Genomic DNA, 13,856 nt, shown 5'->3' on the forward strand with positions numbered 1-13,856 from the left:
GATTTTTTTAAAAACGTGTTCTGTATTTTTAACTGTTTGCAAGTCACCAGGGGTGATTTTTGTAAAAAATGGAAAAGCAGCATATACCTGAGGTAAATAGATTCAGAAGGTAGCCATGTTGGTCTTCAGTAAAACCATTAGATTAGAGTCCGGTAGCCCCTTAGAGACAACACGATATTCAGGGTATAAGCTTTCAAGAGTCAAAGCTCCCTTTGTCAGACACAAGTAGAAATCTCTGAGTCCATTTATTCTAGTAAAGGTAAAGGCTCCCCTTGCTCGAAAGCCAGTCGAATTCAACTCTAGGGATGCGGTGCTCATCTCCGTTTCCAAGCCGAAGAGCCAGCGCTGTCCGAAGACGTTTCCGTGGTCATGTGGCCGGCATGACTAAACACCAAGACGCACGGAACGCTGTTACCTTCCCACCGAAACGGTACCTATTTATCTACTTGCAATTTCTTGCTTTTGAACTGCTAGGTTGGCAGGAGCTGGGGGCCAGAGACGTCATGTGGCACTCGGGTCTCGAACTGCTGAACTACCGACCTTCTGGTCTGCAGTTCAGTGTCTTAACCACTTGAGCCACCACAGACCGTTTATTCTAATCTGAGGTAAATAGATAGATAAAAACCTACCTTGATACTGTGAGGGTAAAATAAGGCCAAGGAGGACTGTGTATGTGGTCCTGAACCAGCCCCGTAGCTAGACAGTTTTCGGGGAGGGGGCACAGGATGGAGAAGGGGTTGGGGGAGAAAAAAGAATGGAGGTGCCCAACAGCGAGGGGAGTGAGTGCGTGCACGGCGGAGGAAATGTGTGTGGCAGGGAGAGGTGGGCTAGCACGCACACATGGGGGCTCCTACCCCCTTCCTCCCTCCCACCCCAATCCTCCTGAAAGGGTGGGAAAGGTGTGCAAGCTTTCCCCCCCCCCCTTGGAGAGTGTGCACAGAGGAGCCAGCCAGAGGCAGGCTTCTATGTAGGATTGCCAGCCTCCAGGTGGGGCCTGGGGATCTCCCGCTTTTACAACTGATCTCCAGCTGACAGAGATCAGCTCCCCTGGAGAAAGTGGCTGCTTTGAAGGGTGGGCTGTATGGCGTTGTATCATGCTGAGGCCCCTCCCCTTCCTAAACCCCGCCCTCTCCCGGCTCCACCTCCAAAGTCTCCAGGTATTTTCCAACTCAGACCTGGCAATCCTACTTCTATGGCCCAGTGTGCAGTGGCTGTTTTCGCTTGGGCCAAATGCCAGGAGGTGCCCAAGGCAGAGTAATACGGAGGGCCAGAGGTTGGCTCGGGGCAGGTGGCAGAGAAACGGCTCGACAGCCACCACCGCCACACTTTGGGACCCAAGCAAGCGCCTGGGAGCAGCCAGCGCCTCTGTCTGCGCTCTTGCCAGGGCCGGCAGAGGGGGACCATGCTGCCACGGAGCCAGGCCGAACTTCTGATGGATCCAAGAAGAAGGGAAGGCGGAGCTCTGCCAAGCCGTGGGTGCCAGCTGGCTAATCAGGCACGGCTTACTCAAAAAAATACCAGGCTCTGGGAAGATTCAGGGGGCAGGGGAGATTGGGTAGGGGGCATCACCCCAAGGGCACCTTGGTAGCTACAGGCCTGTCCTGGTCATCTTAGAAGAGGGGTGAGTTAGAAATGTGATCGGTGGGTGGAAAATAAGGGCATAATGAATAAAATATGATGGTCTACATAGGTGACGAAGTCAAGGAATCCTTCCTATTCACGTGGTTCAGTGTCCCTCAGTGTAGATACATTCCTGGCTGCCACTAGTAATTCCTCTTTATTGGAATAAAGAGGAATTACTAGTGGCAGCCAGGAATTTATCTCCACTTGGTGTACAGGGGCAGGGTTATATGTGTATGTGCATGTGTACCTGCACACCCTAATGACAAAGTGAACTTTGTCTCGTGAAAGCTTATACCCTGGACAAATGTATTGACCTCCAAGGTGCTACTGTTTGTCTAGGCAGACTTTTGTTAGAGTTTTCAGAGGGGGAGGGTGGATTTCATCCCGCCACCCCCCCCCTCAAAATTGTGTTTTGGAAGAGTGTGTTTTGCCCAGGAGTGTGATTGTTCCCACTCAGCACTGTACCAAGGCACAGAATTTCTGGCCTACTTGCATTCATTAATTGTTTGTTTTGCACTGAAATGTAAGGATGATATCATATCACTCCTTAGAAGGGTGTATGGGAGGGAAGAGTTGGTGGGTGGGTGACGGGGAAGAATGGAACTTGATCCCAGGGAAAACGGCATGCATTCAGACAGTCCTGCCTTCCCTTTAGTCTTGGCTTGCTGCCCGGGTTGCGTTATGAATCATTTAAGACACCGAGGGTTTTGTAAGTTATCTTCTTCATTCATTTGTTCTCTCAAATGGGAGATCAATATAATCTCCCTTGTTCAGAGAAGGAACGGTGGGGAATAAGTTAAATGACGGGAGACGAGTTTTCGTGTTATACAGAAGTCCCCCGGGGGATGAAGCAGTAAATGATTGGAAAATAGTGCTTTTTAAAAACCGATTTCTCTGAATGGTAATAAATCCCAGAAGTAGCCTGTTAGAAGATCCTGTCCCTTGTAATAAGAAGAAAGTCTGGAAGGTTATAGTCTCTTTAGTAAGATCTGGTTCTTTGCATACATACAAGCAGGACATGTTGGAATGGTCTTCTCGGGCTTTTTTTGTAGAAAAAGCCCAGCAGGAACTCATTAACATAATAGGCCACACCCAAGAGCAGAAACTAATTAGCATATTAGGTCACACCCCTGACAGCACAGTTTATTGGCATATTAGGCCACACACCATGCCTTCCCTTGGCTTGCCCGGGTGCCCTGCAGCTGTGGGCAGCGTGGGCAAGCCGGCCCTTGGACAGACCGAGGAAGGCACAGAGAGGCATTTAAATGCCTCCCCAATACTTCCAGGGGCCCCCTGGCCCGCCCACCTCGGAGTCGCTGGGGGGGGGGGTTTGCTCTCCAGGCCTTCCCTCTGTAGCCACGTATGCGCAGAGGTTTTGGCTGTAGTGGGCGTGGCCAACTCTGAAGCCAGCCGGAACTCCGTTCCTGTGCGTTCTTGCCCAAAAATAGCCCTGGTCTTCTGAAAAAGGCACCATAACTGCTAGTCCTGCCACACTAGCACATCAAAGAGCAACACCATCCATATGGAGGCTCCTACCCCAAGCATGGTTGCCAGCTCCGGGTTGGGAAATACCTGGAGATTGGGGGTGTGTGGAGCCTGAGGAGGGCGGGGTTTGGAGAGGGGGAGGGACTTCAGTGAGGTAGAATGCCATAGAGTCCACCTTCCAAAGCAGCCATTTTCTCCAGGTGAACTGATCTCTGCTGCCTGGAGATCAGTTGTCGTCAGCGTTCCCTCTAAGCTGAGTTAGTGTGAGCTAGCTCACAGTATTTTAGTCTCCAGAGCACACATTTTTGTCGTAGCTCGGGAAGGATGGCTCCAGAGCAAACTAATTTATGCAGTAGCCAAATTGCTTGCTCTCTAATGCCAGTAGCTCACAAAGTAGAATTTTTGCTCACAAGACTCCACGGCTTAGAGGGAGCCTTGGTTGTAGTCCCAGGAGTTCTCCAGCCACCCCCTGGAAAAAAGGTAGCCCTAACCCCAAGCCTCTCAGTCCCTGTCCATATTTGAAGATCAACAAACTGCTTCTCTACCCTTCCACTTAGCCAAAAGGGGTTAAGACAATGCAAAGGCTGGAGAGAGAGACTTCCAGCCAGTAAGGACTATTAAGTTATTTTGTCTCCTTCTGTGACAAGTATTGCAAAGCTGTAAGAATAGGCCTGTTCACAGTTAACAAGTGCAGTAACACTGAGTTGTACCCTTCTAGCCAAATGCCAGGACTGTGTATTAGCTGCTCTCTTTGTTACATAAGCATCCTCCATACAATTGGGATGGAAATTCGGTTTCCTACCACAACTGCCTCAGGGCATTTTAGTGCCTGAAGCAGAAAATCCAAATTAACATATAGGATGCATCGTGCCTAAACCTTCTCCTGTCCCAAATCTCAATAAAATTAATTCAGCGACTTATCTGAATGAATGGGCTTCGGCTAATGAAAACTTAGGCTGCAGTCAATTGATTTGCCTTTGAGGTGCCACAGGACTCTTTGCTGAAATGAAGGTGCTCAAGAAAGAGCATCTTTTGGCAGGGCTTGCACAGTTATCCAAAATAATGCTGGAATTATTATTTATAGAATGGTTGTGCAACAAAGAACTCGAGTACAGCAACCCTAAGCTAGGATCAACAAAGTCATGCAACTATGATTTAGCCACATGCCTGTTGAATTTTAAGGGCCCCGTTAAAAATATTTTTACGCTCACAGACTTCGGGGGATTAATTTTTGTGTATGTTCAGAGACTGATTCCTTGTTGAAGCTGTCCAGTTTTTACTTCCGCTAAACTAAATTATATGCTTTTTTAAATGGTCATTTTTTACAATTTACGGGGCAAAATTGAATCATGATTTCTTTCTACTGATAGTTTAACGTTCTTTATTGCTCTTATTTATTTTAATGAATTGCTTTTATCTTCCTGCACCGCCTCAAGAGCCAAAACACACCAATTCCCCAAACCAGCCTGATTTGCATGGTATGCAAATTGTTGGCTAATGATGCATATCAAGAACTCATCACTCCTAGCATCATCGTCCACATGCTTTGTTCATGGCAGCTAGCACCAAAAGTCTGGGAAGGATCAAAGGAGGCAGGATTTGCTGGTGTGCTCCTCTTGGGAGAAGATGTAGCAAGCATGTCCGTCATATTAGCATGGCTTCCCTCATTGTCTAGAGCACAGAAGGCAGAAGCAAGCTGGTTACACTCTGACTGAGCAGAATACTACCTGCCCTTTTGCCTCCTCTCTCTGAATCAGCAAGGGCCAGAGACATACTTTTCTTTAATAGCGAACGGTAGCCAATGGCTTGAACAGGCACAGAATTCAGGCAAAATCCAAACCAGTGAACTTGCTCTATGTTCTTTAGAATTAGGGTTGCCGACACGGGGTTGGGAAAGTCTTGGAGATTTTTTGGGGGGGGTGAGAGCAGGGTTTGGGGAGGGAAGGGGCCTCAGCAGGGTCTAATGCCATAGAGCAGGGGTGTCAAACTCATTTGTTATGAGGGCCAGATCTGGCATAAAGACCTTTTCAGGTCGGACCATGTGTGTCACAAAATGTAATGCCAGGTAGTGGAGATATAAACTTTATAAAGAAAAATAACAAACACAAAGATTTTTTTTTACTTAAAATAAAAACATCCTTAAAACATTAGCACTCTTGCAATATTTTGTTAATTTTAACAGTCTCTGATAACGGATACCTCTTGCTTTGAATTATTGTATCAAAATGTCTGTGCTGTAGCAATCTTGAGTATGCTGTTCAGGTGTGTATCTGTAAGCTGCAAACCTACTTTTGATTGATTGACATTCATTACAGAAATCTCATGGTCAGTGCTCTGAGCCTAGGACACAGGGGAAAGCATGAAATGGCTGGGCATTACGAGCTTTTGTACATAAATTGCTCATGTGCTGGTCAAGAACATGTGGAGGCATCATGACACAGAGTGAAGGCTATGTATTTGTCTGCAAAACTATAGCCTTCCCAGAAAAATAACTGCAACTCCTATGGGGCAGTGCAAGAATAGAGAGACAGCCATGTATAATGGTCAGTATCAGCCTGCTATCTGGGAAGTCTAGGTTCAAAATCCCCAGTCTACAAAGGAAATGTGCTGGGTGAACTTGGTCCGGACACACACTCTCAAGCCTAATCCATATTATTTCTCATCTAAATAGTTCACATTGCTTTCCTACTGAGAAAGACTGCATCATGAAGGGCATGAATACAGTGATAAAGAGGAGGCAAACCTAGCTGCACCCAGGAGAGCTACAGCATAACGAGCCCAACAAAATACACACACACCGTAGCAAGGCACACAAAAGCTCATACTGAATAAAACTTTGTTGGTTTTAAAAGTGCCTTGTATTTCTCCCATGAAATTGAGGCAGCCATGCAAAAGGGAGGAAGGGAGGGAGCCTCAGCCAATGGAAGGGAAGAAGGACTTGCCTTTGTCTCCTGTGCAATTAAGGGAGCCTGGCCAGAAAGCAAGCTCTGGCTCATTCCCTCCTTCCCCCTTGGAGGGGGAGGATCCTCAACCAATGCAGAGAACAGGGGCTTGCCTATCCACCTCTCCTGTGCAATTGAAAGAGTGGGGCAAAGCAAATTGTGACACAGCAGTAGCAGAACTGGAGGAGGAAGTAGGAGAGGGCTGGATAGGAGCCCTGTGGGGGCTGGATCTGGCCCAAGGGCCACGTGTTTTGACACCCCCTACCATAGACTCTACTTTCCAAAGCAGCCGTTTGCTCCAGGGGAAACTGATCTCTGTGGTCTGGGATCAGTTGTGATTCCAGGAGATCTTCAAGCCCCCCCTGAAGGTCAACAACCCTACTTTGAACATTCCCTTTGTTTTAAGCTAGGCCGTTGTTCCTTTTGGATTTTGGTGGACCTCAAAATGCACCTCCTGAGGTAAGCGCCGCAATTTCAAAGTGCAGCAGAGGGGAAAGGAAGCTGACGTTTCCCTGGCAGTCAGTTTTGCCACTTTCCCAGATGCTATGCGCTTTGCCTGTCATCTCCGAACCATCTTAAATTTGAGTTTATTAGTCATCTCACAAGTGACTGTTCCCATCTGCCTCCACAGCGAGAGATTAACATTTAATGGGCTAACTGGGCTGCGCCGAAGAACATTTTCTCCTTCCTTCTAACATCTCCTGCGGCAGTCACTCTCACTGCCTGACTTATTTTGACTTCCTGGTGACCTGTTCTCCCCTTCTAAAAAGGCCGCTCTGCTCATTAGTGTGTGGAGAGGCAGGGAAGATGACTGTGTGTTGATATTTAAGCAAAGCCCATTAATTTGATGAAGCCAGAAAGAGAAGTGCTGGTGGGCAGAGGGGCGGGGAGGGAAGAGAAAATTCCCTTAAATTAGAATTTCCTGGACCGTCTTCACCTCAAACCTCCCACAATCTTGTTGTTTTTATTCTGAGCTGTTTGGAAATTGAGCATCTTCTGCAATGGCTACGAAAGACACGCTCCTCTGTTTACCTGAGAGGCCATCGAAGCTGGCCCTGCGATTGCCTCAAGGGAAATAAATCCAGTCACAAATGGTTATTCTGCACGGTTGGAAGTCCATAGGCCGAGACCCCTTGAGTTTCGTGCTGCAGAACACTTGAGTCTGAATGTGTTGTTCAGATACAGTTGATTGGATACTAATTTACATTCCCAACCATTTTGATAGGGTTGCCAAGTGATTTTTTAGCCGCAGCGGGGGACTCCTGGCTGGCGGCTGGAGTGAGCGTGCGCGCCGCATGCACGTCACCCGGAAGTGACGTGACGACGCTTGGCATGCTGGGGGTGGGGCCACGACCATCCGAGGGAAAATCATAGAGTTTTCCCTCAGATGACCGTGCGCCAGCGGCGGGAAACGGGCCTCTGGGGTGGGGGTTTCCCCGCCCCCCGGGGGGACTTGGGAAGCCTACATTTTGAGCAGGAGGGTAGTCTATTCCGCAGGGCCTGTAAAACGGAACTCTTCCACCAGGCCTTTGATTAGGAGCCGCCACTGATGAACGAGCTATTAAAAACATCTATTATGGCCCGCATGTTACTGGCACTCTACCGGGGATACTGTTACTGGCACTCTACCGGGGCACTCTCTAAGCTGTAGAGTCTTGTGAGCAAAAATTCTACTTTGTGAGCTACTGGCATTAAAGTTGTGAGTGAGCCATTTGGCTACATAAATTAGTTTACTCTGGAGCCATCCTTCCTGAGCTAAACACAAAAATGTGTGAGCCGGAGGCTAAAAACAGTAAGCTAGCTCACACTAACTCAGCTTAGAGGGAACACTGGTCTAGTCATACTGGACCGTCTTACAACGATTGCCATCCTCACTTTATCATTTGTACTTAATCTGCACTTTATACATTATTGTTGGAATTTTATCTGTGTTTTATTGTAATTTTAAGTCATTGTATGCCGCCTTGAGCCTGCTTGCTGGGCAAGGCGGGATATAAATCAGAAGTAATAAATAATAATAACTTTTTTAAAATATTCAAGCATTCGCCTTCTTTCTCATGAGAAGAGAAATGGAGGCTTAGAACTCTGCTCAGTAGTAGAATAGATGTGTGGTTCCAGGCTTAAACCCTGGCTGTCTGGATTCCAGGCAGCAGGTTCTGGAAAAACATGACCCTGGAGAGCTATTGCTAATCAGAAGAAGAAAAAGGATTGGATTTATACCTCACCCTTCACTACCTGAAGGAATCTCAGAGAGGCTTATAATCCCTTTCCCTTCTCCTCCCCACAACAGACACCCTGTGTGGTAGGCGGGGCTGAGAGAGCTAGAGAACTACTCTTGAGAGAGCAGCTCTGAAAGAATTTATGACTGACCCAAGGTCACACCAGCAGCTGCATGTGGTGGAGTGGGGAATTAAACCTGGTTCTCCCAGATTAGAGTCCGCACTCTTAACCACTACACCAAACAGAGCAGACAAGACTGAGCCAGGTGGATCAGCGGTCTGACTTGGTATAAGGTTGCTTCACGTGTTTCTGTTTTGGGATATTAGTATTTAGTGGGATTGCCCAGTTGGTCTGCATACCCATTGTATCAACGTGGTTATGTATTTTATATTATTATATGCTTCCTGTGTGTAACTCTGCCATACAATAAATAAATAAATAAATAAAATGGCCATCTTTAGAAGCCAGATATAATAAAAACATGCGAAGGGAATGTGTTTTAGAAAGGGAGAAGAAACTTTAGAACATGTGTTTTTTTTGATTGTAGATTATACCAGCACAATAGAGAAATATTTATAAATCCCATTATTAAATCACATCCAGGGCGTAGTAGGGTGAACTCTCCTCTCAATTATGTTGGCAGATAAAAATCGGAATATAACTGGTATGGTGGCTAAATTAATTGGTTAAATTGATTTTATCTGATAGGTAATGGAATTTGTAAATATTTTTAATGTTTTAACATTTTAACATACATTGTCACATAAGAGATGCTATTTTACTAATGTTCTGATTGCTACTCTATTAACTGTATTCACTGCATTATGGTCTTTGACCGCAATAAACTATTACAATAAAGGGAGAGTGTTTGCTTTAGTATCCTGAAGTTTCAGATTCCTGGTATCTCCAGGTAAAAAGAGTTCAGATAACCACTTTTGCCACAAACCTTTCTCTTCCTGAAACCCTAGAGAGCCTTTGCCAGTCACAGAGGTTAGTGGCAGAACAGCTAGATTCTTGAGTCCAGTCACACCTTAAACACAAACAAGATTTTGGGGATAGCCCTGATGTGGATAGCTGTTGGGTGTTACAAGTTAAAAACACTTCAGTATTTTCAGGGTTAATGATGTTTGTTAAGTCACATGTTTGTTTGTAACCAATCTGTTTAGACAATAGGATGCCCGGGAACTTTGGAGCTAGTTTGTTACTTTGATTGGAAACCAAGGTGTCAAGTATTAGCATTTTATGGCTTCTCTTCCCGTCTTTGTGCTCTTTGTTCTGACTAGAGAAGGAGACACCATTCCGGCTCTTCCCGTTTTTAGCTTTAGCTACAAGGATGTAGGCATATTAGCTCTTTGTTATTTTATATCCTGTGTACCTTTTTCCCATGTTAGGTTTATAGTAAACTTTTATATTTTAAACACACCGTGGACTCAGTCTCTTAATACTCTGCTGACTAACTTAAAAAAGAATCCCAACAATAGCCCAGGCAAGCCCAGTCTCATCAGACCTCAGAAGCTGAGGAGGGCCAACTCTGGCAAGTACTTGGAAGGGCGACCTCCAAGGAATACTAGAGGCAGGACGCAGAGGCAGGCTATCAAGCCACCTCTCTGAAAAACATCCAAACCCCCAGTAGAGGTCACCAGAAGTCAACCATGACTTCCAGGCAACCACACAAACACACACAATCAATCAATCCATAGATAGATAGATAGATAGATAGATAGATAGATAGATAGATAGATAGATAGATAGATAGATAGATAGATAGATAGAAAGATAGATAGAAAGATAGATAGATAGATAGATAGATAGATAGATAGATAGATAGATAAGATAGATGGATGGATGGATGGATGGATGGATGGATGGATGGATGGATGGATGGATGGATGGATGGATGGATGGATGGATGGATGGATGGATGGATGGATGGATGGATGGATGGATGGATGGATGGATGGATGGATGGATGGATGGATGGATGGATGGATGGATGGATGGATGGATGGATGGATGGATGGATGGATGGATGGATGGATGGATGGATGGATGGATGGATGGATGGATGGATGGATGGATGGATGGATGGATGGATGGATGGATGGATGGATGGATGGATGGATGGATGGATGGATGGATGGATGGATGGATGGATGGATGGATGGATGGATGGATGGATGGATGGATGGATGGATGGATGGATGGATGGATGGATGGATGGATGGATGGATGGATGGATGGATGGATGGATTGACTGATTTTGGGGGGTATAAGTTTTTGAGAGTCAAAGCTCTTATGAAGCTTATATTCCTAAAATCTGGTTGGTCTCTAAGGTGCTGCCGGACTCAAATCTAGCTGCCAATCACAGTAGACTGTCCTGGGTGTTAGCTGAATCAGTGGTTTGACTCAGCATTGCAGTGGTTTTTTTAGGATTCTGTAGGAGTTTGGAGGAAGTACGGAATGATGGATGCTTCCTGAGAATTTCAACTTTTTCATCATTTTTAACACATGGAGCGGCTTCACTCTGAATTAGACAGTTCACGCATCAGGGTCAGTATTGTCTACTCAGACTGGCAGCAGCGCTCCGGGGTTCCAGGCAATGTCTTTAACATCGCCTACGACTTGAGTCTTTTAACTGGAGACGGCGGGGATTGAACTGGGGACCTTCAGCATGCTAAGCAGATGCTCTACCACTGAGCCAAGGCCCCTCCCTTTAAAAAAAGGGTCCCGTCTTTTTTAAAAAAAAACAACAGCATGTTTCTCGCTACTGATAGCCAAATATTTTTTATTTCCATCTGCCAGGCCTCAGGTCAACAAGGAGCTCCAAGATCTGATTCTGAAGATGCTGGATAAAAACCCTGAAACCAGGATAACAATCCCTGACGTTAAGGTAAGCTTAAATATTAGAGACTCACTCCTTTTTAGAAAGTTGCTATCCTCTATCCCGAGAGCCCCGAGAGCCAGTGTGGTGTGATGTTTAGAATGTCAGATTAGGATCCGGGAGCCCCAGGTTCAAATCTCCACTCATCCATGAAGCTTGCTGGGTGACCTTGGACCAATTACATGTTCTCAGCCTAATCTGCCTCACAGGTTTGTTGTGAGGAAAACAAAGGGAAGAGAGGAGACTGTTGTAACCCTGCTTGGGTCCCAGCTGGGGAGAAAGGTGGGGTGGAAATGAAGGAAATAGAATAAATGAATATTGTGGCCAGGCAAGTTTATGGTTTAGGGCAGGGGTGTTGAACTCGTTTGTTACAAGGGCCGGATCTGACATAAACGTCACTTTGTCGGGCTAGGCCATGTGTGTCATAAGATGTAATGCCAGGTACTGGAGGCATAAACTGTATAAAAGACAGCAGCTAGTAAGCTCCAAGTTGGTGTATCCTCACTTCAAGGCCCCGTGGGCTGGGCGGGAGGTGCACAGGAAAACCCGTATGGGCGGGCTGAAAAGCCAGACATTCCCACACTGCTTGACTGCTGAAGACAAGGTTGTTCCGCCATGCTAAAGCCACAATCAGAGTGGCTCTACCTGCTTCCCTCCCCCAGTAGTCTCCTGTTCCTTCCCTTGCACCAGTTGCTCGCAGGCCGCATAAGAGCCCTGGGCGGGCCAGTTCCAGCCCCCAAGCCTTATGTTTGACACCCCTGGTGTAGAGGGTTTTTTTTTAAAAATGGCTGTGACTACACAGTTTTGAGTTGTGACTTGAGTGAGTAGCACTGGGACAAACCGCAAACAGTGAGGTTTTGGGGTTCTCTGCCATTGGCTGTAGCTGTTCAGTGCCAAGCTGTCTGTCACTGAACATGGTTTTGCACATGTGCCTGCAAAGCGGCCTGATTGCTTGGTAGTGCATGGAAAGACCTACATATCACTGCCCTGTTTCTTACACTCCCAAGTGTTATGAGCCAGGAAAACTTCTATTCCAGACCAAGAGATTGCTGACTTTAGTGTCAGAACAACATTTGTGTCCAGTAGCACCTTTAAGACCAATAAAGCTTTATTCAAAGTGCAAGGTTTTGTTTGCAAAGTACACTTCTTCAGACAAATTGGAATAAAATCTCAAGGGCTTACTTACAGAAAAAAAGAGGGTGGGGGGCAGCCGTTAGGAGAAGGGGCCACTCAGAGCCAAGATGCAGATGCAGAGCTGAAATTGGAGCAGGTGTCCGGTAACATCAATGGATGGCAGGGGAGAAGGCTCACCTGCGGCTGCTTCCTTCTCCTCCTGTGGAGCTTCCCCCCCCCCCCCCGCGAGTATCGCGGGTCCCCCTTCTTGTTCCAGTCTGTTTCTGAAATCCCTTTGCAATAAAACGGTGGTGTCATCACTGTTCGGAATAGTCGTTCCTCAAATACAAAGTATTTCTATAATTAATGCGCCCTCAAGTGGCAAAGTAGAGGAAAAGCCGTGGCGTTTTGCAGCTCAGTCCTAAACAGTGTGGGACCCCTCTACTCCTAGTGACTATAGTGGACATACGAAGGTGTAACTCTGCTTCGGATGGCACCAGAAGGGCCATGAAGGCTTAAGCACATTCTTCATCAGGGAACAGACAGATGCTGGAAGGGGTGAGAGCACTGCAATATCCCAAACTTTTGGCATCTAGGGTTTGGGAGGGGGGCAATAAAATGGAAACTTAAACAGTTAAAAATAAACTAATGAAGGAATGGATTGTTTGTGACCATCAAAGACCAGCCCAATGGTTTATACATTGCCAGAAATGTTACATTAAAAAACCAAAATACAATCCATTGGATTAATACAGAACTATAGTTTTTATGTATTTATTTATTTGGTTCAATTTCTATCCTGCCATACCAGCAAACGAGCTCAGGGTGGGTTACAAACATTTATTATAGAACAATAAAATCAGGCATTAAAACTGTAAAAACTTAACCCTTGAGACAATGGCACTCAAAGTACTTCAAACCATTTCCATGGCATCCCAAGATTAGTCAATTAAAGCGGAGAAGGCTAAATCTCCTAAGGGATTCCAGATGGTAGATACCCTAACTTCAGCTAGACCAAGGTGGGTTGTTGTTCTGAGTTCTTGAAAGTTGAAGACCACAATCAATGACAAGAGACAGTAACAGAATGGCAACATAACAACATAAGAGAAGCCAATGTTGTATCAGGCCAATGGCCCATCCAGTCCAACACTCAATCGCACAGTGGCCAAAAATACCAAGTGCTATCAGGAGTTCCAGCAGTGGGGCCAGGACACTAGAAGCCATCCCACTGTTGCCCCCCCCCAGCACCAAGAATACTTAGCATCACTTGCCCCAGCCTGAGATTTCCTATCTATACGCCACCGATGGACCTCTGCTCCAGATGCTTATCTCATTCCCTCTTGAAGCCGTCCATGCTTGTAGCCATCACCACCTCCTGTGGCAGTGAATTCCATGTGTTAATCACTCTTTGGGTGAAGGAGGACTTCCTTTTATCTGTTCTAACCCGACTGCTCAAGCAATTTCATTGAGTGCCCACGAGTTCTTGTATTGTGAGGGGCCAGATGATCTTTAGCAGCTACACAAAAACTGGACACTTTATCCATGATCTTGGACTCATGGTCCAAGAGGAGAAAGGAAATACACGATTCTTC

General features: G+C 46.2%; 1 protein-coding gene across 1 annotated transcript in view; it reads left to right on the forward strand.

Moving 5' to 3' along the window:
- The window catches only part of CAMKK1 (calcium/calmodulin-dependent protein kinase kinase 1, alpha), a 103,280-nt gene that overhangs the window by 74,008 nt on the left and 15,416 nt on the right, over positions 1–13,856 (forward strand). Inside the window, exon 12 of the mRNA XM_015407976.1 lies at positions 11,073–11,160. Within this exon, the coding sequence (XP_015263462.1) occupies positions 11,073–11,160 (88 nt within the window). The remainder of the gene's footprint in view (positions 1–11,072; positions 11,161–13,856) is intronic.

The sequence above is a fragment of the Gekko japonicus genome, unplaced genomic scaffold, assembly GCF_001447785.1.
Source record: "Gekko japonicus isolate JY-2015 unplaced genomic scaffold, Gekko_japonicus_V1.1 scaffold1, whole genome shotgun sequence".
NCBI lineage: Eukaryota > Metazoa > Chordata > Lepidosauria > Squamata > Gekkonidae > Gekko > Gekko japonicus.